At 41.1% G+C, this 22,830-nt stretch overlaps 2 protein-coding genes and 1 long non-coding RNA gene across 12 annotated transcripts; 2 read left to right on the forward strand and 1 right to left on the reverse strand.

The window, feature by feature from the left end:
* Window positions 1-101: 101 nt before the first annotated feature.
* LOC307015956 (uncharacterized protein) lies at window positions 102-11,576 on the reverse strand. Of its 7 annotated transcripts, none has more exons than XM_079644959.1 (16): window positions 10,439-11,571; window positions 9,219-9,390; window positions 7,745-8,985; window positions 7,482-7,621; window positions 7,179-7,383; window positions 3,965-4,299; window positions 3,422-3,541; window positions 3,283-3,330; window positions 3,097-3,177; window positions 2,044-2,121; window positions 1,608-1,687; window positions 1,179-1,239; window positions 955-1,005; window positions 829-873; window positions 615-679; window positions 102-369 (listed from the first exon to the last, which is right to left on the reverse strand). In XM_079644959.1, exons 3-16 carry the CDS (start codon window positions 8,199-8,201, stop codon window positions 234-236), a joined length of 1,902 nt encoding a protein of 633 aa, XP_079501085.1. In that variant the 5' UTR covers window positions 8,202-8,985; window positions 9,219-9,390; window positions 10,439-11,571; the 3' UTR covers window positions 102-233. The 7 variants fall into 7 exon arrangements, 6 of the variants coding, with proteins under 6 accessions (XP_079501085.1, XP_079501083.1, XP_079501081.1 ...); XM_079644957.1 differs by having other exon boundaries at window positions 1,590-1,687; window positions 10,439-11,569; XM_079644955.1 differs by having other exon boundaries at window positions 829-1,005; window positions 10,439-11,569.
* LOC307015959 lies at window positions 10,766-16,036 on the forward strand. Its single transcript, XR_013801688.1, has 2 exons — window positions 10,766-10,902; window positions 13,689-16,036. It is a non-coding gene; the product is annotated as an uncharacterized lncRNA (long non-coding RNA).
* A 1,208-nt stretch (window positions 16,037-17,244) lies between these two features.
* Window positions 17,245-22,035, forward strand: LOC307015610 (uncharacterized protein). Of its 4 annotated transcripts, XM_079644328.1 has the most exons (6): window positions 17,245-18,040; window positions 18,257-18,616; window positions 18,986-19,374; window positions 19,477-19,618; window positions 19,920-20,740; window positions 20,857-22,035. In XM_079644328.1, the coding sequence occupies exons 3-6, from the start codon at window positions 18,999-19,001 to the stop codon at window positions 21,753-21,755; spliced, it is 2,238 nt and encodes a 745-aa protein (XP_079500454.1). In that variant the 5' UTR covers window positions 17,245-18,040; window positions 18,257-18,616; window positions 18,986-18,998; the 3' UTR covers window positions 21,756-22,035. The 4 variants fall into 4 exon arrangements, with proteins under 4 accessions (XP_079500454.1, XP_079500453.1, XP_079500455.1 ...); XM_079644327.1 differs by having other exon boundaries at window positions 17,245-18,616; XM_079644329.1 differs by having other exon boundaries at window positions 17,245-18,616; window positions 20,860-22,035.
* The last annotated feature ends 795 nt before the right edge of the window (window positions 22,036-22,830 follow it).

Raw genomic sequence — 22,830 nt, forward strand, 5'->3', positions numbered from 1 at the left:
AATTCTCGTTTCATTTCATTATTAATAAATCAAAGGTGTCTTCGAAGAGGTGCTAGATTAATGAAAAACAACTTAGTGTGTTCATGCACCAGCCTGCAAAAGATAAACAAGCAGTTTGACCGAGAGGCATTTCAGTTCAGAATACATTTTTATTTATTGAATGATACGATTACAGAGTACGCTTTAAATCGGATTGGTCAGTCACTGGGGGTGAGGCGGGTTCTGTTGTTTCTTCACTGGGGGTGAGGCGGGGTCTGCTGTTCCCTCTCCAGGGAGATAACCTGTCGTGGTACTCTGAATATTTGCTGAAGGGTTCCCTCCAGCAAGCTTCTGGCCTCCAGAGTCCAGAATGCAAACCTTTGGCCATGCCTTTGAAACAATAAGAACAAGACGTCTTCTAAAGTATTGCATAGGGAAAGGCTAAAGCATTGGTGCACAATTGATATGCATTAATAATCTCAACAGATATTGCCATCCAGAGTCTTACAGCTCTTGTTACTGATGGTCTACTGATCTGTACATGGTTAACCTAATATAATAGATCATCTACAAGTGACCCTCAAAATAAAGTGTTACTTAAATCAAAACACACATATTGTTAAGGGCTTTCATACCCTTGTATTTCAAAATGCTCCATGAGAAGAAGACACCACCACTTCCGAATCAAAGGCATGTCCCTCTGAATGAAATTAGAAAGTGACAAAGACAATTTTTGATTCACAATGTCCATAATAAATCATTTTTCTTCAACATGAACAGTATGATGCAACATAAGCAACACTTTAAGTAGGCATTTACTTCTTTGGTAAACAAAAATCCTAAACTAACCTCCTGGAATTGAAACCCGGCACTTGTGACAATGGACAGAGTGTACTGGAACAGAAAAGATGGAAAACAAAGCATTATATTTACAATGTTTACAGAAGCCTGCAAACGTACCAACTGATACCCTACCATAAGCATAACAATCCCGCAGTCATTTCCAGACATCTGGCGTGGCAAGCCCTAAAATCAACATAAAAAAAAGATAACATTAAATACATGACTGATAGATAAACCCCAAGTCTTCTCCATCACATGATGATTTGTACATGATGTGCAGAGTACAGGCAATAGTAATGTATCTTTGCAGTAGCTATGCATTCATTATTAATATTTGTTGTGCATTGATTATTCACCGCAATATCATGCCCAGTCTTCTCTGTCCAGCTCCCAGGATTAATCTGCTGAGCAAGATTTCTACAAGACAAACATTAAAGAATGAACAAAAAGACATTTTGTAATTCATAATGTTAAAGTTCTTTGGTACTTGTGCAAATAAGTCTACAGTAGCTGCCACATGTCTTTGTCAAAATTGCCTTGCAGTACCGGCATGAACAGATATTTAAAAAGATAACAATTATTTCCTAAAATCAGAGAAAAGCTCACACATCAGAGAAAAGCAATATAAATAATTTCAAACAGATATATGTGACAACCACTGAGACATTAGACAATAGGAACCAAAAATACCAGTACAGGCTATAGGAACGTAGCCAAAATGTAATGTGCCATATGAACGTGGCGAACAGTATGTCTTATTTGTTGACCTAAACATTGCTCTGTACTCAGCATCACCAAATCCAGACTCGTGCATGGTGTATTGCGAGTCTAAAAAGATCAGCTCTCTCAGGAGTGGCTTCATGATCTATAATATGGTAATGAGTAAAGAGGTGCACAATAGTTTACAAGTCATTAGGACAGGGAGTAGAGTTGTAGTTGACTGTTGAAATACACATGAATTAACAGGTAACAGTTGACATGCAAAGGAGTCAAATTATGAAATAGTTGTAATAATAAAAGGGAAATAATTCAGTAATATGTGTAAGTTCATGAAAATGTTCAAAAACATTACATTTAAAATGATGCAAAAGTTGTGACCAACAATGAGAAATGACTGACATTTATGGTTGGTCTTTGTTTTGTTTACCTGTTACTAACACTACCTGATTACCAGTATTATTATAGACACTAGTGTATGTAGTTACAGTAAAATGTCCTTACACAGAGTACAAAGTGTCCTGGCCCATTTGCATTGGTCCATGCCGGAAAGACTAAGAAGTCGTTCATGTTGATATCCTCCTAACATTTATGAAACAACATCTTGTTATTATCAGGGATGCAAACACACGTATGGTGTGTTTGCACCCTCTCGGGAAAAAAAATGTTTAAATAGTGAAGTTAAAAGCATCAATCTGGTGCACTTTGAGAGCAACATGAAGAGATCTATGGATACATCTTTCAACACCCATATGAAACAGAACTGTAAGCAGATTTTTTTTGGGGGATATTTTACAAATCACTCCCCTTTTAAACTCTATTCTTGTTATTTTTAACAACTTTTTTGTTACTGTCATATTGTATTTTATACCTGTTTTTCATTTAGACTCTAATGTCTCATTAATAACTATAATGATCATATCAAGGTGTGCCTTAACCTCACTGAGCTGAGGTTATTTGAGCCTCTCAGGAGAGAGCTCTCTTCCACCTGGTTGTAGAAAAGCTCTTTAAATTCGTTAGCATAGCTAGCTAACCAGATGCTAATAACAACAGATCGCCACTGTGATTACAACTAAAGAAAGCCACGCAAACACTGCGGTGTGTACGGCTCCTTATGGGTACTGCAATATTTGAAGAGCTGGAGCGGCGTTCCGGTGCTCTCCGTCAGCACTCTAGTCTACACTCCTTTCCGACGAGACGTATACCACGTGAAGACACGTTACGCTCGTGTTGTGTTCAAGGAACCTGCCCTTGGCCAGGAAAAACAGGCACTCGCTTGTTTAATTATTTTGCGGTCTAGATTTCTTCTTCTTTTTTTAAGTGAAAAGTTGTCCGTTAGTCGGACTGACGGACTGACGGACTGACGGACGGACGGACGGAACCCCCCCCCCCACCCCCAAAACGAAAACTCTTCGGTTCTCCGCGAATTACACAAGTCACCCAAATCAGCTTTAAAAAAGCGGGAGGCGCCGAAAAGCGACTAATTTGCATCACTGTATTATGTAAATCTACAATTTTGTGACCGCATACATATTTTGTTATTTTATATAGACTTACCGGAAAGTTGGCAACCATGTTGCCTTGTCTGTTCTTCCAAGTAGGAACAATGTACATGTCCTCTATATAAATGTCTTTGCCCTATTGGAAAAAACAACAACTTTGAAAGTAGACTAAAGTATAACAGAATATACTTAAAGCTTTTCTGCTTAATTTAGGCTTTAGTCTTTTATATATGTTACATACGTGTTGCCGAGCTGCTTCGTGAATCCATTTCATGCAGGCATTCCCAATCTACAAGACACAATCAAAACTCATCAATGAACAAGCAAAAAAAAAAAAAAAACCTCCTAGTATTAACAAACTTCTCACTACCAGTACTCACATGAGCATCCATGTTTCTTCGCAACTCCAGGCTCCAGAATTCTTCTCGTGTGATACATGTGTGCCCTTCTTTCACAAGGATCTCTGATCCAGGCCTTGCAGTGTCCAACACGTAATTGAGCTGCAAAAAAAAAACAGCTATTAGTCAGATAATACACACTATTATCATACTAATACATACAATACTGAATACATTTGAAGCCATTTTGACGTATATTACCTATGTCCATAAGTTTCTGTTTTTGTAGTGTAGGCTATTTGTCTTTTGTCGAGATTTTTTATTTATTCTTTATAAAATCTCGCCTAGGGCAGCAAATTGTCTAGAACCGGCCCTGGTACTAGGCCTCAAAAGCCTTTCTTGTGCTGTCAGACACATAGAAACCAATTGGCGGTGCGCACTTCGCACACACTAAAAAATTCCACGCGCTCCACGCTCGAATTATGCTGGGCCCACGTGCCTTGGCACCGCTGCTATGACTCCATCCTAGGGGAAACACTGGTGTGTGCTATGACAAAGAATGAATATTTCTACTAATTAGCTTACCAGTTGGTCCTGGATATGATTCCTGTCTTTTTCCCAGGGCTTCACTGTTGCCGAATAGCTGAGGGCCTCTGTCGGGGACAAGGCGATGGCTTCTGTCAGGGGCACACCGATGGCTTCTGTCGGGGTCCCGCCGATGGCTTCTGTCAGGGGCACGGCGATGGCTTCTGTCGGGGGCACGGCGATGGCTTCTGTCGGGGGCACGACGATGGCTTCTGTCGGGGGCACGGCGATGGCTTCTGTCGGGGTCCCGCCGATGGCTTCTGTCAGGGGCACGGCGATGGCTTCTGTCGGGGTCCTGCCGATTGCTTCTGTCGGGGGTACTGCATCTGCTGAAACTAAAGTAGAAAAACCCAATACCAGTCATACATATGTCAGTGATGTTTAAGAAAGCTAAACCATCTGGTGAAAGAAGTTCCTAATCATGATATGCTATGAAACTACTGTCATACAGAAAAACTAAATTAAGAACATGCCAGGACATGATCACTCTTCCCCCCCCCCCCAACGTGACTAATAATATGCTGTATTTATAAAACAATTGCATAGGAAAACTGCATTTAAAAAAGTTACCCAACACTGCCTGGTTGTGGATGTTGATTGATATGTCGGTTTGAAAAGTATTTTTATTTTGTCCAGTTTGTTTTTGTGAACATTGTGATGGTGGATGATATTCCTTATCAGGAACAGATGGGTTGTTGGTAAAGCCATGTTTAGGAAGTAATTGTTTTTTTTCCATCCTTGCAAATAGCTGTTCTGCTACTTGGCTATTTATTTTTCCAGCAAGTCGTGGAACCAGGCCAAGCCTCCGCAGGGCATCGCGGGCATCCTTTGTATTGTCCTCATGGAATCGGTCATACAGAGCATAATGCTCAGCTGAGCCGGTTATTGGGTGGCATTCAGGGTCGGGGTCCAGTTTTTTTGCAGTTCAGCCAAAGCAGTGACACCTTCAGTTTTCCCTCTTTTGCTTTTGTGATGTTATCTGGAGTTGGGGCCAGTAACCGTCCTTCAAATGGTGTGAAGGGCAACTTTTCTGGTTCTCTGAGATTCATGTGTGTTGCTAGCCCACGTGCAAAGTCATATATGACAATATTTGGCATGTGTTTCCAAGAAAGCAGGTCTGTGAAGTCACGTGGGCTTTCTGCTCTAATGTTACACTTGATACTGTAAACAATGCCGCACGGGCACATAATCACAACCCAACCATCTGAGATGAGAAAAGACAAAGAAAACAGATTTTAAAAAGACAACCTCAGTTTATCCTGGTAAAAATGTTTTCATCCTCAGAGTCGATATGAGATCACATTAAACAATGTATGAAATCCAAAAATAAGACCCCCCTTAGCATAACTTTACGAAAACGATAGCTCCAACATTTAGCTAACCTGAGGCCGCCTACATTTTTTGGAAAACCTTGTCGTAGGTTTGTCTTGACTGCATTTCATTGGACAATCTCAGGAGGAGGTCAGAGCGCGATCCAGAGGAATCCAATCCACACTCCCTGCATAACGTCCGCACCACTTAAACCTATCCAATAAAATACATTAAATGTGTGAGGTGCCGCATGTTTTCCGGGTAAATAATAATCTCTCCTGAAGAGAAAGGTATAATAAATAGTGTCTTTACCTTCTGCTTGTGCAGTTCCTCTCTCAATCGGTCTTCTGTGACGGTTATTTCCTGGACCTCGGCTGGTTTTTGTGGACGGACTTTAGCAAATTCTGTGTTGAGGACATGGTTTGAGCGGCTTGTATTTTTGCCTATCCACGGTGCCCAAAAGTGGAAAGTGGGTGGAACTGCAAATGGATTTTTTTTGCTGACCTTTGGAAATATCAAAACACAAATATATCAATACATCTTGGAGTTGAAGTTAAGTGACATCTTGATAAATGTTAACAGGTTATGGATCTATCTCCATGTCTTAGTTAGTTTGTTTGTGCGTCACATAATTCTGCAGTTGTAAAGTGTGAAATGTTTATTAATTGCTTACTTTTTACAAATCCTCGACCGATCCTTTCCATTGAAAGTGCGTCCCAAAAACATTCCATATCAACCTCTCCATTAAAGTCCACCGGAGGTTGTGGAAGGTCACTTACTAAAGAAATAGTGTACAAAATTACAAAAAAAGGGAATTCAGGGAGTAGTCCAGTGTGCAGTCGTCTGATGTAGGGCTGTCCCGAATACCATTTTTCGGGCTACGGATATTCGGTAGTAATCAGCAGCGAATATTCGGTGCGGAGAGATTTGTATTTTTTTTTTAAGACATTTTTTTTCTCCAAAAATGTTTTATTTTCCAAAAGGTTTCATAACACGCTCCGAATCCGAGACACTTGACAACACGCTGTTAAGCAGAAGCGCAGAAAGAGCATACTATTACGATCTATATTTATTTATTGTCTCAGTACTCGCAAACATTACAACTAAATGTGTCCTCTGCATTTAACCCAGCGCCCGGGGACCAAATCTGGTTCCAAATTCCATTTTACAACCTGAACAGTCAAACAAAGATACAAAACACATATTTCTGTTATAACAACAATACTTTTAATAACATAGCCGTAACAGCAGGCCTAACAGTGTAATACTTGTTACCTTGTTACCTACTTGTTAAATTAAAAACTAATATAAAAAAAAATGTGGTTGCTTGCTTGCAACTATTTTCCAAGCAAAGTAAGTGCACGTTTTTATCATGCGTTACTGTTTAAACGGCGGATAATGCAGCTTCATCATGGCAACTTGACAACAGCTAAGCTAAGCTAGGCTACTACTGACAGCATCCAGGTGACTTTTCAGAGTTTTTGTGTCACCGTGGTAGGCCAGTTTCTTATCGCATATTTAGCACACTGCCTTCTTCTTACCGTCGTCCAATTTAAAATGGTCCCAAACAGCTGAAGTCTTTGGCATTTTGTGGGTGAAACGAGGTGAAGCGTGCCATTTGCGTTCGTGACTGAGTGAACGCGATGTCAGGAGCACAGGCTGAGATTGTATATATTTCCGCATTTTAACAGTGCAATTCAAAAGTATAAATATAGTATAAGAATATGGCAATTCGCCTTTATTGATAGCATACATTTTGAAAAAAAACAACAAAAAAACGAATATCCGAATAATGAAATTGAAACCCGAATAGTTGACCAACGAACGAATATTTGAATAGTCGAATATTGGGGTACAGCCCTAGTCTGATGTAAACAAGTCTATTCCATGAAAGCATTCTCACCTGACAAATGGAAGGCCCCCTTCCTATGGAGGTCCATGATGACCACTGGTGGATGATCACCACAGCTCACGCAAGAATACTGGTAATCATGTTCTGTAAGGGCTTCGAAGTGAAGATACCCGTGAAGAACTGTATCAGCTGAGGGGAACTGCTCTCCTGAAGTCAATTCCAAATACTCCACCACTCTGCTCACTGCAGTATGGACCTAAGAGAGAAACAAAATAAATGTACAGTCAAATTTCAGTTATACATTTACCAAATACAAATTATGAATTCAAAAATGATGCTTCTATTAACAATTACCTGAAGTATGTTCCTTATGTTTAGGCATAAAGGGAGATCTAGGAGTATCCGGTCATTAAAATTGTGAATGCCGTCTTTCCACTCTTGGTACCGGTAGTGGGCTCCACATTGATGGCAAGATTTACAGTAGGTAGAAACATCTGGAAATCGAAAGATTAAACAAAAATTACAGTTTACAACACATTGAATGATTACTGAAAGTAGAGCAAATCTACCACAGTGTATTATAATAAGAAATCAATAAATCAACATCATTGACCTACCGTTAACAATACGTGACTTGGTGAGGATTTTGGCCTTATTTGTGATGAGGACTGGGTCACTCAAGGGCACGTTGCCTGGGCAGTGCTGGCACATCATCTCCTCTGGAATGAGGTGCCTTGAATATTGCACTTCCACTGATGGAAGCCGAAAATGTTCTGGCAGAACAGCAGGTAACTTTTTGTGACTCAGAATATATTGTGCCATGCCTTTCAATTTTTGGACATCTTTTGGTGGATATGGAACATCGCCCAGATCAGCCTCATCATGACTGTGTTCGTCCTCTGTTGATGCAGCTGCACTCAGGCCGTCCACCTCCTCTGTGCTTCTGACTTTCCTGAATAGTTCACGGTGTGTCTGAAATAAGTGCCATTTTGCAATGTATTTGTGCGGGCATGATATCTTTGTCCTTGCACAAGGACAGTGCCACAAATTCTTCTTTGTGTCGTACGACACCATGACTCTTCCCAATCGACTGTAATATGAAACCGTAGGGACGTGGTTACATTTGGCAAGGTTTTGCCGAACGAGGCAGTCTCTTTTTATCTTCACCAAACCATTTGTTGTTCACCATCTCCGTTAGAATTTCTTCATCAAGCTCAATAGGGGAGGCATAGGATGAACAGTAGGTTATGGATTTTAAATGTGTACATTGATAGGCTTTAATTCCACTCCTCCATGCCAACTCCAGGTTCACCTGGCACTCATTGTTTTCACAAGACACATGCTGATTTTCTCCCCACACTTTATTCTGAACATGCAGAGGAATACTTGTTCCATGGAAGGCTTTGTGAACAGCATAGACTCCATGTTCAGGATCTATGCATTCACTCGGTAGGTGTGAACTTGCGGTTATGTCCTTTTGTTTGGCAGAGTGCTTTCTTTCCATGTGCCTTTTCAAAAAAAAAATATTTATGAGAACATGGCATATGGGACATTTCTTCTTGAGTACAGGCTCTACACGGACCCTTTGCATCTTTCGCCCTGGGATGATGGGGATTGCTGGATCTGGGATGACGGGCATTATGGGCGTTGATGGATCTGGGATGATGGGCGTTGATAGATCTGGGATGATGGGCGTTGATGAATCTGGGATGATGGGGGTTATGGCAGAGTGCTTCGCCTTGCACAAAGCCAGGTGCTTTACAAAGTCTGATTTGCGCGCCAGCATGGATTGGCAGTAGCTGCAGTGGAAATGATATACCGGTCTGCAATTTAATCCACATCTGTGAATTGGTATACCCTTAAACATAAGAACATAGAATTGTAGTATTATTATTTTGTGATCATATTATTTAAAAGTGTAAATTATGAATACCAAACATCTGGATCAAGTAACTGGTCACCACAAACAAATCATAGGACTTGTTTTGATGTATTGCTCAAATGGAACTGATCATAACATTCAGGCTGCTTTTAATGCAGACACATTGCAACTCCATTTGCATTTCACAAGAGAATGTTTGCTAACTTTACCTTCATGGAGAACTGCACGGTGGAAGTGGCTCTCTAGATGGCTTTTGACCTTGCTGCGTTTGGTTGGAGAGAACAAACCAGAGACACAGAACGGGCAGTGAAAGTCGTTGCAACAAGTCGTGCAACGTTGAAGGTCCGGCAAGGATCTCCCCTCTTGGATTGAAATATGCATCTTGAAAAAGAGAGCCTAATTGGTCAAACTGAACATTTTGAAACAATTTCACAGACAGACATAAATTAGGCCTAATTGTTAGATTCTGACACGACAGATTCTAACCTACATAATAGGCCGACATAACTGACTAAAACACCTCATGTAATATTACAAAACATGTCAAAATGATGAGACGGTCTGATAAACGGTAAACAGGCAGTCAGCACAGTGAAGATTATTTACAATGAATTCAAATTGTAATACAATGACTATTAAAGAAGCATTTACACTGAAGACAGAACTTAGGCTACGCACAGATCATATTGACATGCTTTTGTCATCCGTTGAAGTTTAATTAATTAGCTGACTATAATTAATTATCAGGGTTGGGAAATTTACTTTTTTTAAATGTAGTGGGTTACAGATGAGTAATTACCCTGTTAAAAATGTAATAAGTAATGTAACTTGACTATGTAACTATTTTTATTGAAATTATAATGTTAATTATGGTTATTTTATGTTTTTTGAGAGTCACTTTGGATAAAAGCCTCTGTCAAATAACATAACCATAGCATACGGTTTCATTAAACAAATAAATAAAATGGTTAACAGTTGGTTTTGCAGCGAGTCAACATAGGCTAACAGATGACATTTAGCACTTGTTGCTTGTATGGCTGTCCAATTCAATACAACAGAATAGTTGTTAACTTTAAAAAAAAAACATGATTCACATTACTCGCACTCTTACTGTAATTAGTGATTAAATTACTCAACTATGACACCTAGTTGGGCTTGCCAAAATAACGCTAGTTTCATTAAACAAATTATCAAATATGCTAACGGAGCTAATGCTTTTGCTAATGCTTTTGCCGAAAGCTATAGCAAAAGAATAGTTGTTTTTAGAGACTTAAATACGGTTATAAGCTATCATAAGCAAACAGATGTTTGTTTGTATTGCCTTAACATTATCATAGTTAATGTTAGCTAATCACACTTCATTTCAAGACACTGGAATTGTTATTAATGTTAAACAAATACAACTTTAAAAGCACTTCACATTACTCACATTCTCTGCGTTTGAACGTGCTCCGTCACGTGCCGCCGTCACGTGCTCCGTCGGACCTGTGTGTGCGGTTCTACAAGGGTTATGGCTAGAAAGGATCCGTCTAATGTAAATATGACGTCACGTTCTCGTTCTAACTCTCGTTGTAATCGGAGCGGCTCGGCTGTAATCGGAAAGGGTCGGGGTGGGCGGAACGCGGGAAGAGACGTCGTTCTAACTCTCGTTGTAATCAGAGCAGTGGTAACCACTCAAAGTCCTCAAGAGATAGGAAAGGGTTATGGCTAGAAAGGATCCGTCCAGCGCCGTATAGACTGAGAGTTATGTCATCTCCGTTCACTCCAATGGACCACTTTTTTACAGCAATGGCGGATCGTGGAGCCTCTCAATCGTTCCCCGGAAGTTAGCGCCAAGGCTAGCAGAGCTGTAGAGTTGCAGCATAATAGACCGTTCGTGACGGACTTTTAAAGGTAAGAAGAAGCTTAAAGATTTATATTGCGGATATTATCAGTACATCTGATTCAAATTAACATGTGTATTAAAGGATGTCAGTGGATTTTGTTAAATATGTTCTTTATTCTCGCGTCCAGGAGAGAAGCTTTAAAATGAGACTAAATGGAGTCTCTGAAAAGATTCAAATGGGATACTTTAATTAAAAAAGGCGCGGTAGTGTTACAGACAGAATATTGTTCCGGCAGAAAACAGCTGTGATCTGGTTCTCCTGAGCAAGAAGAAGACAGCGGATCTCTCCTCCGGCGCTGCTATATATATCCTCTGCTGGCTCCTCCCCGCCAGCCGGCTCACCTCGTCTCCAATGTCCGTTATTGCATTTAAACAGAGGATAGGTTCTTTTCACATTCAATATATGCTTAACACGCCGTTTCTCCTCATATTCTCTTTCATCACTTTTCATTTAACACATTCTAAACGCTGTAATCAATACTCTAAACAATACTTCTCGGCTCGTTTGGTTTCCGGTCATTCCGGATGTTGTCACATGCTACTCTCGTCTGTAAACAATAATGTATTCAAATAAACTGTAATTTCATTTAATATTCAACATGGTAGTATCTCGACATCTATCGTTGTAGTGTTAAATCAGTAGGCTTCGGTTTTCACCACTCCAAATCATTTCGCTTCTCAATTCACCTCTTTAGGAAATCGTATATTAGCCACATGCTAAATGCTAACCGTAGATGAAGGACTTTCAGAATAAAAGCTTAACTGCTTGTGCACAAGAATTTCTGGTTTTTCAGTATAAAAGAGCGTTTAAACTGACGGTATGTTTAAGCTACATTATAGCATCAAAACATTGATTTTAATTTCTAACAATTATCCCTAAATTAGTAGATTTAGGGAACGTTTACAGATAACAGATTAAGCTAGGATACCATACCATAGTACCATACACTATACCAGGGCTATTCAACGACACATTCAGTTGGGCCAGATTTTATAACTACAAAATTCAGCTGGGCCAAACATTCAGCGGCCTGTAAAAAGCGGGTAGTGACACATTTTAAACCAACACATATTACTGCGATGAAAAACATGCAATTTTTATTCATTGTTCATCTAACAAAGGTAGGTCAAATAGTGCACAAAAACACAACAAATTAGCATTAATTTAACAGAATCTGAAAAAAAAGTGCACAGTTGTAGCATTACATTTGTTTGCTTTAGAAGTCAAATATTCAGGTTAGCTTTTTTGAACCAGGCACATCACAAAGTGCATTTACTGAATACAATAATATCAGTCTTAATAAATGTCCTCACATACAACAAAATCAGCTAAAGAGCTCCAATGCAACACAAAGAGGTAGTACTGTAGCAATACTATTTTTTCACTTTTCAAGTAATAACAAAAAAATCATACGTTTTGGTCACATTTGACCCAGACACATTACAAAGTGCATTTAAATGAATACAGAAAGAACTGTCAAACCCTTCAGTGCACAAACCCAGCGCCGTATAGACTCTATATGGCGCTGCACAAACCCATAACAAGGGACACGGGTAACTATATGAATGAATACTACACTACACGTCTACTATAGTAAACTAGGTGCTAATTATCACCTCATTTGTGATTTGTCATTGCTGACTTTCTCAATGGGAGAAGGTACATTTTTTGTTTTGAACAAGAGCAGTGATTTTTGGCTCATAGGATGTCAATGCAATCCTAAAACATTGATGAAGAGTGCTGTCAGTCAGGGAGCAGCGAGTGCTACTTTTGATTGAGTTCATGTGTGAAAAGCTTGATTCACATGTGTATGTTGATCCAAACATACTGAGCACAGAGATCGCTACTTTCTGAACGTTAGGGAACTGCTGTTTTTTGACATCACTCCAAAACTTCGCTGGCCCGTTAGTGCGCTGCATGTCAATAAGTTCCAGTGTATATTTCCCCTTGTCGATGCAGGGGACACCTTCCTTTGCTCTGGTTGATACGTCCCTCTCTATGGCAACAGTGAAGGGGTCTCTGGCAAAGCCCATCACCTCTGTGGGCAGAGCAAGTCCATAATCGACCGGCAAAGTTCTCTTTCAACCTCGCAATGAAATCTGTCATCACATCCGTGATTTGTGCCGGAAATGTGATGTGTTTGGGGAGCGTCGGAAAATGCAGCATCCGACCCGTGCTCAAGTCGGTCGCGAAAAGGTCCAGCTTGACTTGGATCTGCTCCACAAGATCAATGACTGTTTTGTCTCTGTTTACGCTTCAGAGTTGAGACAGACATGTTTTAGAGTTGCTATCATAGGACCACCGTTACTAGCACCACTAGATGCACTTTCAAAAAACGTGCTGCGTTGTGGTTTGGTGGTTTCTATGCAACACGGAGTGTTGCGTTCATGGTCTGTACTAGTGTAGGAATTTGGCTACGGGAGGCTGGGCCACTCGGGAGTTGGTTCTGGGCCGCATTTGGCCCGCGGGCCGCCAGTTGAATAGGCCTGCACTATACCATAGTGGTTGAATACACAGTATTAGGAAACACTTTATACTTACTGGACATGTTATACTCATTATATACTGTATATAAAATATGACCAAGAATGTGAGACAACTTTATAGAAATTCATATCACATCTGTTACTGATGCCATTTGTCATACTTTGTTAAACTCACAAATAATAAAGTTCCATAACTTCAGTTGGGAACAAAGACCACACCTTATCTCCCCAAGGCAATTTCCCATCCAATAGGTGTGCTATATAGGTGTGTATAACCCTTTCTCCTGTCTGTTACTCCCTCTTTCAGCACAAGAACCAGAGGGGGATTCAATGGAGCCTGAATACCTGCACTGAGACCCTCACCCTGCACCCTGAGTCTCAACTCTCAGTGTTTTTCAAGCCTTTCCCTGTTTTTTTGTATTAAACAAAACATTAAGCTTTCCCAATGGTGTGGTTTTCGTTTTGTGAAAAAGTGCAAATGCAGTGTTTGTATACAATAACCTAACCTCACATATTTGTTTGCTGTTGGTCATGAAATTGCTCCTGCTGACTTGTGCCAGCCATTTTTTCCTCCGCTCTGTGTCAGTGGGGAAGCCGTACATTCGTACTCCTTTCTCAGAGCGATTTGAGCATCCCCAGGCAGCACAGCAAACCATGGTGGCGACTAGGAGGCAGCACAGCAAACCAGGACAACACGGAGGAAAAGGCACAGACAAACTGCATGATATGCTATTCAATGTTTATTGAATTCCATGTATTTGCAATGGATGTTCCTAAAACAACACATTTAACATCATCATCATGCTGCTGCTGCTGCTGCTAGTCCTGTCGGTCTCCTGTCCTTTCTGAAAGCCATAAAGATGAAATTAGTCATTTAGATAACTTGTGTCCTCAATTACCATGGGATTACTGAAACTACCATGAATTTAAGAAAATGGTAGAAATTAATCTAATCTGAATTTTGAAGCATTCCTTTAGATCCCCTCCCTCTAAATATATCAATAAACATTAGAAAGAGATGCTCCTGACTACTATACAAGTTTAAGAAGATAATATTGGTTTGAAAGAACTCAAAGCTATAAACAGCAACAGGCTCTTTAACCAAGGCACTGTTAGCCTAACATGTAAACTAGTTGTTCACACTAATCCTAATATTATCACTTAATATTAGCAAATTCTATTTTATTTTTTAAAACATATTGATGTAAATACATACACATATCGATTTGTTGTATAAATATTGCAAATCAAAACCTTTATTCACTAATAATTACCAAAAGTCGAAGTTCTATCTCCTGTTATCAATGCATTCACATTGCCCGCCATGAACTTCCGGGGAACGATTCTCGTCTACATGAACCACGTGACGATAACCGTTTTTGGACTTCCGCTGTCGTAACTCTTCTATCTATACGGCGCTGGATCCGTCTAATGTAAATATGACGTCACGTTCTCGTTCTAACTCTCGTTGTAATCGGAGCGGCTCGGCTGTAATCGGAAAGGGTCGGGGTGGGCGGGACGCGGGAAGAGACGTCGTTCTAACTCTCGTTGTAATCAGAGCAGTGGTAACCACTCAAAGTCCTCAAGAGATAGGAAACGACAGCAATGTGGGACCTTATTGCGGGAAATTACTGAGCACACATACCACCTACAGGATGAGACGTTCATGTGTACAGTGATATCAAGACTAAATGATCTTTTGGAGGACGTAAAGCAACACACCCCACATGACAGTAGTCTTCCTCTCACCTTCACGCCCCCCAAACACAAAAGGCAGAAGAGGACCATAACACCTCTCAGTACCAGCCATCGTAGACACCCTTTTTCAGGCCGGGTGGGTCATAAAGCTGAGGTCATGAGATCCAACTACAGAGTGGACAGCTTGAACAAGATTTTAAAAGCTAAGTCCCCAGAGTCTAATGCGGGAGGAGCAGGCAGGGGTACGAAGAGGAGGATAGATGCTTTAGGTAAGAACAAAGTATTTACTTTTGCCATCTCCTCTATATTCACAAAACACAGCCAATCATCCATTCCAATCCTATGTGACATGGCACAGTTCATTTCACTCCAATATAAATTGGTATAAAAGAGACCATTAGTCTTCTCATTGTGCTTATTGCTGTGGCTAGGTGTTAACTATTGTTGTTGTATTGTATCATACCAAAAGTTGTTTTCATCCAAGGCACCACCGCCAGGTGAATGTTGGAAGCTTGGAGATGAATGGAGCTGTAAAGAGGTGGTAAGTAAAACAACGTTGTTAATCCGTTGCATGTGATTGATGTAGTTATAAAAAGTATATCATAAGCTGTCATTACAGTCTAAATATCTAACAGCAAAAGGAGGAGAGTCTGAGGAGGAGAGGAGATGAGGAGAACAGAGGAGAGGAGACAGCAAAAGGAGGAGAGTATGAGGAGAAGATGAGGAGAGGAGAACAGAGGAAACAGGGAAAGCAGAGTAAAGAGCAGAGTTGAAAGAGAAGTTGAAAGGAGAGCAAACAGTAGCAGGAGAAGTAGAGCAAATGTAAAAGTAACTTTGAAAAGTATCAGCAAGAAGATCAGAGTTGCATAATGTTATTTTGTTTTATTCGTTACTGTTATATTAATGTTGTATGTTAATTTTTGTACATAGGATAATAAAGATGATCTTAACCTTGAACTCGATTCATGACCTCATTTCATTATTAAAACCTTAATATCAAATTACAGACTGAATTCAAATTAGGATCTCCAAATGTGTTGATGTAATGTTTGTGATAAACTGAAGGATAAAGTGTTCCTTTATGTGTTGAGAAAATTCCCCTCCCTCTTAAACCAAGTAAGGTGTTTAAAAAGCCTCTTGGATCAGCTGGAAAATACATCACAAAACTGAAAACAGCTGTTTCACTTTACTTTTGAAAGATACAGAGACAAAGCTACACATATATGATGATATTATAGAATATGATGTATTGCTGAAGATTAAACTACCCAACGGGATATAAAAGAGGTAAACATATTTACAGCACTAACATGCAACATATATTTTATTGCACCAGGAGCTATCTTGGGACTTTTACTGCAACAACGTTGACTTGCCTGTGAATACAAAATAAACCATAGTGTTGCTGATCTACAGTGTTGTCATTCTTCTTTCAACAGCAAGACCGCTAACATGTATTTACATACTTAATATAGTTTAGTTTCTCGCCATCCCAAACGTAAACATTCAGCCACGTGACTGCGCTTCCGAGCCGCTCCGATTACAACCGAGCCGCTCCGATTACAACGAGAGTTAGAACGAGAACGTGACGTCATATTTACATTAGACGGATCCTTTCTAGCCATAACCTTCTACAAGTGCGGTCCTGTAACGGCCTGTCCACACTACAGCTTCAAAAAAAGCTTGCTGGCGGGCGTGTCTGAAGCTCGACCAACAACCAATCACATGAATCTCCCGCCCCTGACACACAAGCAGCGGTTTGATTGGCTAGAGCTTGTACTGGCATATGATTTGATTGGCTGACGCTTCCACCGAAAGCTTCAGAAGCTTCAAAAGTTGAACATTGCTCAACTTTTGCAGCCTGAAACGCCAGGAAAGCTCCGCTCTGCTAACCACAATTTTGTTCGGCGAAAAGCGAGGCAACGTGACGTCACCCCATTCAAAGTGAATGGGCAGACGCGTTGGAAACCGTTTTTGAAGCTGTCGAAGCTGCAGTGTGGACGGGCCTTAACTGTCCGACGCTGCAGCTTCATGCTACTCATCGCAGCCTGGGGAGGTCTCAAAAAGCTCGCCTGAAGTCGGACAGTTCTTCTTCTTCTTCTTCTTCTTCTTCTTCTTCTTCTTCTTCTTCTTCTTCTTCTTCTTCTCTCGGTTTTTTGGCGGATTGCAAACAACTTGAAGGTGCATACCGCCACCTCTGGAGTCGGCTTGACTCGGTTTGCATTTATAAAGAATGCACACATGTGTTTAATCGTTAATGTCGGATATGTACTAAGTAAATACATTTGTTCCTGCTCAAGATTAGATAAAACTTTATTGTTATTGCACATATTACAAGTAGCCTACTGAGACGACGAAATGCAGTTTAGCTTCCAACCAGGAGTGCAACAAGTAGTAAAGTGAAAAGTAATGTACGCAATCTACAGAATAAAATATAGAATGAATTGAATGATGAATAAACAGTGAGGGGTATGAATATACACAGCAGGCTGTGAGCAGTATGAACAGTGTGTATGAATATGCTAAGATATATAAAGTATGAAAACGGTAAGCAGTGCAAGTATAGTATAACATATATAGATATTAATTTCATGATGATAAACATTGTGGAACAATTATGAAAAATGTTAATGGAGGGGGCGACGTAAAACTGACACAACAAACTTTTGCCGAGCCAATTGGAGAGTTTCATCACCAGCACGTGGGAAAAACCACCAATGAGCGCTCAGCCCGAGATACCAGCGAGTCGTTTCCCATCAAGCATTTCGCTTCCGCAGCCCGTGGAGAGTAGGCTTGTTTGAGACGCGTTGCGGCTCGCCTCCAAAGTAGACGAGAATAGCCGATTGCAGCCGGGGGAGGTCTCAAAAAGCTCGCCTGAAGTCGGACAGCCCCGAGTCGGCTTCTTCTCTTCTTCGCCTTCTTCTTCTCTCGGTTTTTGGGCGGATTGCAAACAACTTTAAGGTGCATACTGTCAAGTTATGATTTGGTTGGTTTTATTTACTCCTGCCTAAACTTGAAAATGGCTTGATTCACTCCAGAAGGACACATGGGACAACTCGAATTTGAATCTTTTTGGCCCTTCCTGGGCTGAAAGGAAAAGATGTCTGAGTGCCTCTTCACATTCTCTAACAGAGAGCACAGTTTTGTTAGTTCTCAACTCTCTCTCTTCTTTTGAAGGAATTGCCTCCTACTTTGACCTGTGGGGAGTTGGGTTCATCGTCCTCCTCTTCCACTCCTTAGCAGCTCTCAGCACCCAGGCAACAACTCGGACCACTTTATCCAAGCTGCTGAATTTCTTCAGATCAATCAGTTGCCCTATAACTGAGCCAGCTGGTATTCTTCGGGTTCGAGTCTCCTTCTCACCCTCAGAGGGTTTTATAAGGGTTAGGGAGAGTGGGGTAATTTGTGCCAAGGGGCAAGTAGTGCCACCCCTGTTATCTAGAAAACCATAGAAGAAGTTGGTCATGTGACCACATATTTTTGAAGAGGCATCCATTTCAATCATCCTGCAAAGAAGAGAGACACATGGCTTGAGAGGTAAGCACATTTAAGTTCAAAAAACATTTTTTTGCCCTCCAAAGTAACATTTCTATAATCAAGGTTTTTTGATTGCTGTGTTTGAACAATTTAGAGAACTTTGAAAACAGTTCACACATGTTTTAGTGCTTTAGTAAGCTACACCATGAGTCTATACAGTTAGCATGATGCTAGCTCAAAACAGCTGGGGGATGCATTTTTTTCAAAATGGTGGGCTTGGGGTAATTCGTGCCAAAGGGCCTGGTGTAAGTTGTGCCAGTGGCCCAACTTATGATTATTTACTATATATTACTTTATTGTATTTTATTGTTATTGTACATTGTATTCTTACATTTGATCACTAAAACTATGTGACATTCTTAATTTTAGACCAAAATCCATCATGCCACGCAAATACAAAAGGAAGACAGACAGGGTTTCATCTCCTCTTGAGGAGTTGGAAAGAGCAGTGAAAGAGGTGCAACAGGGGAAGACCATACGTCAGGTTGGAAAGGAGATGAATATCTGCAGGATGACCATAACAAGATATATGGATAAGAAAAAAATAGGAGAAGTAACAAAGCCAGGCTATGAAAGAACAGCAGTCGCCAAACGAGTCTTCAATGAGAACATGGAGAAAGAGCTGGCTGACCATATTAAGACACTAGCAGCAATGTTTCATGGCATAGGTGTCATGAAATGCCGTGAACTGGCTTTTGAGTACGCACAAAGAAATAGCATTGACATGCCTGCCAGCTGGACCAGAGACGAAAAAGCAGGTTAGATCAAGTATAGGCTATTGGATAGTTATTTGGAGCGGATAGCTTCAACTTATCTGAATGTAAACTGCAATGTGCTGATAAACTTTTAACCTTTTCTAGGACCTGATTGGTTCAACGCCTTTAAAGCACGCTACCATTTGGCATGCCGCGTTCCTGAAGCAACCTCTCTTGGAAGAGCTACTGCCTTTAATAAGCACAACGTGGGGGAGTTCTTCGATAACCTCTCTAAAGTGATGGACAGGTAACTTAATAATCATCTGGCTTTGACATGCTGATATGATCACATGAACACTCCGAGCCCGCCCCCCCTCTCTCTTTCTCACACACACACACACACTCTCTCTCTCACACACACACACACCCACCCACCCACCCACACCGTGTCTAGGTAGCCTGGCAGCCTGGCGAGAGGGTACAGCATCTCTAGAGGGTCTTCTGTCCTCGGCAGCAGAGTTGACATTTACACACACAACCACATCCAAGTATGTTAAAACTGCTTTAAACGTCTCTGATCATCAGCACTACCTTTTATTTTATTTCAGGTACAGCTTCCCTCCACACATGATGTACAACATGGATGAAACTGGTGTGATGACAGTGCAGACACCCAAGCAGGTTGTCACAGAGAAAGGGAAGAAACAAGTGGGTTCAGTAACATCTGCTGAAAGAGGAGAGCTCGTCACTGTGGCCTGTGCAGTAAACGCCACTGGAAATGCAGTCCCACCCATGTTCATTTTCCCGCGTGTCCGCTTCAAGGACAGCCTCCTCAATGGATCACCAGCAGGTTCCATTGGTCATTGTACAAAGTCTGGATGGATGAATGAAGACGCCTTCCTCATCTTCCTGAAGCACTTCATCCGCCACACCAACTGCTCCACCGATCACCCAGTCCTGCTCATTCTGGACAACCATGAGTCTCACATCTCACTCAAGTCAGTGACAATTGCTAAAGAGAATGGGGTCATTATGCTCACCCTGCCACCTCACACCTCACACCGCTTGCAACCATTAGACAAAACTGTCTATGGACCACTCAAAACCTACTATAACCGAGCGATAGATGGGTGGATGCGATCACATCCTGGGCGAACCGTATCGATCTATGAGGTCTCGGAACTTGTGAAGCAAGCGTTCCTCTCTACAATGTCACCAACAAACATAACCTCAGGTTTCAGAGCAACAGGCATATACCCTTTCAACAGGGACATCTTCCCGGAAGAAGACTATGCACCATCAATGGTGACAGACAGGGCAAATCCAGAAGATGAACCCAGTGCCACTGCTGATCTGCCTGGAGAAGAGCCCTCCACCAGTGCATCTGCTCACCTGCCTGGACCATCTCATGAGCCAACACATGTCACAGGTATTTAAAAAAAAAAGTCTAGTAGGCCAATAGTGGCGGTGCGCATAGTGGCACGTAATCTTGTTGTTCCCTGTGTTCAATGACAATAAAGTTCCTTTCCTTTCCTTTCTTTGAAGCAGATCCAGACCCAGGAGAGCCACCTGCCACTCTGACAAATCCCGAGCACTTATCAAGTGACAAATCTGGTTCTTCTGCTCACTTGGGTTATGTGTCTCCAGAAGTAATTCTTCCCTTGCCAAAAGCCACAGAAAGAAAAAAAAAAAATGTAAGAAAGAAAGTGAAAACAAGAATCGTGACCGACACACCTGAGAAGATGGAGTTGGAGAAGGCTCACAAAGAAAAAGAAGATAAAAAGGCTGAACAGGAAAAGAAAAAGAATGAAAAAGAGAAGAAAAGGGCTCTGAAAGCTGCAAATCAAACTAAAACCAAGAAAAAAACAGCTGTGTACAGTAGCTCAGAAGAAAGCTCCACCACCGATGATGAGGCAGAAGATGGCCTGGAGAAGACACACAGCAGAGAAAAGGAACGGGCTGAAAAGAAGAAAAGGAGTGGAAATAAGAAGGGGTCTCTGAAAGGGTCAAAACCAACCAAGCCCAAAAAGAAAGTGCTCTCCAGTAGCTCAGAAGAGAGTGACTTTCCGATTCCACTTAGCGATGCCACTCATTATGAGGGTTCAGCTGTCCAGAGTGATGATGATGATGATGGTGACAAGGATATGTCTGCTGGTGACTTTGTCATTGTGAAGTTTGCAGGTAAAAAATCCAAATCCTATAACTATGTTGGATTGGTGGAGAATGTTGAAGGTGACGAGATCAGTGCAAAGTTTCTGAAGCAAAGTTGTAAGAGGTCTGTTGATGGAAAGCCCATCTTCACATTTAGAGAGAATGATGAAGGAGTCATCCCTAGAGGTGATGTGCTCAAGAAACTACCCACACCACAAAAACTTGGTGGTACAGCCAGAAGGGAGTATAAGTTCACATTCCCCTGCAGCATTGACAAGTGGGATGTTCAGTAGTAGGCCGAATCTGTGAAGAGATTCAGATGCAGATGATTTGCAGATGATTAGGTGCTCATTTTGGAATTTTAATTTTGTTCTGAGTATGTGTTCATGTGGCGCTAGGCCTTGTTTAAGCAAATTGGCCACACCACAAAACTTGGTGGTACAGCCAGAAGGGAACAGAAGTTCATATTTCCCTGCAGCATTGGACAAGTAGGACGTTAGGTGTTCATAGGCCTTGTTATAGAAAAGTGGCCTTTGATGTTGTTAAAACTTTAAATAAACATTAAATAAATAATTTTGTATTGAATTTGTCTTGCTTTTATATAGCATTATTGTTTGTGAGATTAAAATGATCTGTTTTACTTCAATTATCAATGGCACAATTTACCCCAGTGTATTGTCTCTAATGGCACAACTTACCCCGTACAGGGGGCAAGTTGTGCCACAAAACCACTTTTTTTTCTAAAGCTATATTTCTCAAACAGTTTATTTAGGATCCGAAGTGATTGTTCCCAGGGTTACACAACATCCTAAACTATATGTACATATTTTAGTTGGAGGCATTACTGTAATCCCCTTGCTTACAGTAATGCCTTTAAGTAAAAATTGGCACTACTTACCCCACTCTCCCTACAGGTTATTTACCATCAGGATGCTTCATCTTTGCCTGAGCTCTGGTGAGTGCTGCTGTGAATGTTTTCCTTTGGATTTTATTGATGCCCTCTTTTGCATTTGCCGCAACCTCCTTGGCTGACTTCTTTGGCCACTCCTCCACTGGCATTTTCAGAAAGGAAGGTCCTTTCTGCCACTCAGATTCCTCATTGAGATCAGCAGGGGTCGCTCCTCTTGTTATGATGTCAGAAATGTTTAGGTCACCTGGAATCCACCACCAATCCTCAACAGATCCAGACTTTTGGATTTCACCCACTCTGTTGGCAAAGAATGTCTGATATCCATAACTGTCACGCTGGATTGCTCCCAACACAGTTTGACTGTCCAGGAGGTGGAGCCATTGTCCTATTTCCATTCGACTGTGCTTTTCAATATGCCTTCTTAGACGAGCTGCAAAAACGGCACCACAGATCTCTGC

This window comes from Notothenia rossii (assembly GCF_949606895.1).
Source record: "Notothenia rossii genome assembly, chromosome: 8".
Lineage (NCBI taxonomy): Eukaryota > Metazoa > Chordata > Actinopteri > Perciformes > Nototheniidae > Notothenia > Notothenia rossii.

Coding starts and splice junctions, on each gene's coding strand:
- LOC307015956 (XM_079644954.1), bottom strand. CDS start 8,201: ATGGTGTCGTACGACACAAAGAAGAATTTGTGGCACTGTCCTTGTGCA. Junction 3,178..3,282: donor ACGAAGCAGCTCGGCAACAC/GTATGTAACATA, acceptor TTTTTCCAATAG/GGCAAAGACATTTATATAGA. Junction 1,240..1,589: donor GAGTACAGAGCAATGTTTAG/GTCAACAAATAA, acceptor TTTGTCTTGTAG/AAATCTTGCTCAGCAGATTA.
- LOC307015610 (XM_079644327.1), top strand. CDS start 18,999: ATGCCACGCAAATACAAAAGGAAGACAGACAGGGTTTCATCTCCTCTT. Junction 19,375..19,476: donor GACCAGAGACGAAAAAGCAG/GTTAGATCAAGT, acceptor AACCTTTTCTAG/GACCTGATTGGTTCAACGCC. Junction 19,619..19,919: donor CTCTCTAAAGTGATGGACAG/GTAACTTAATAA, acceptor ATTTTATTTCAG/GTACAGCTTCCCTCCACACA.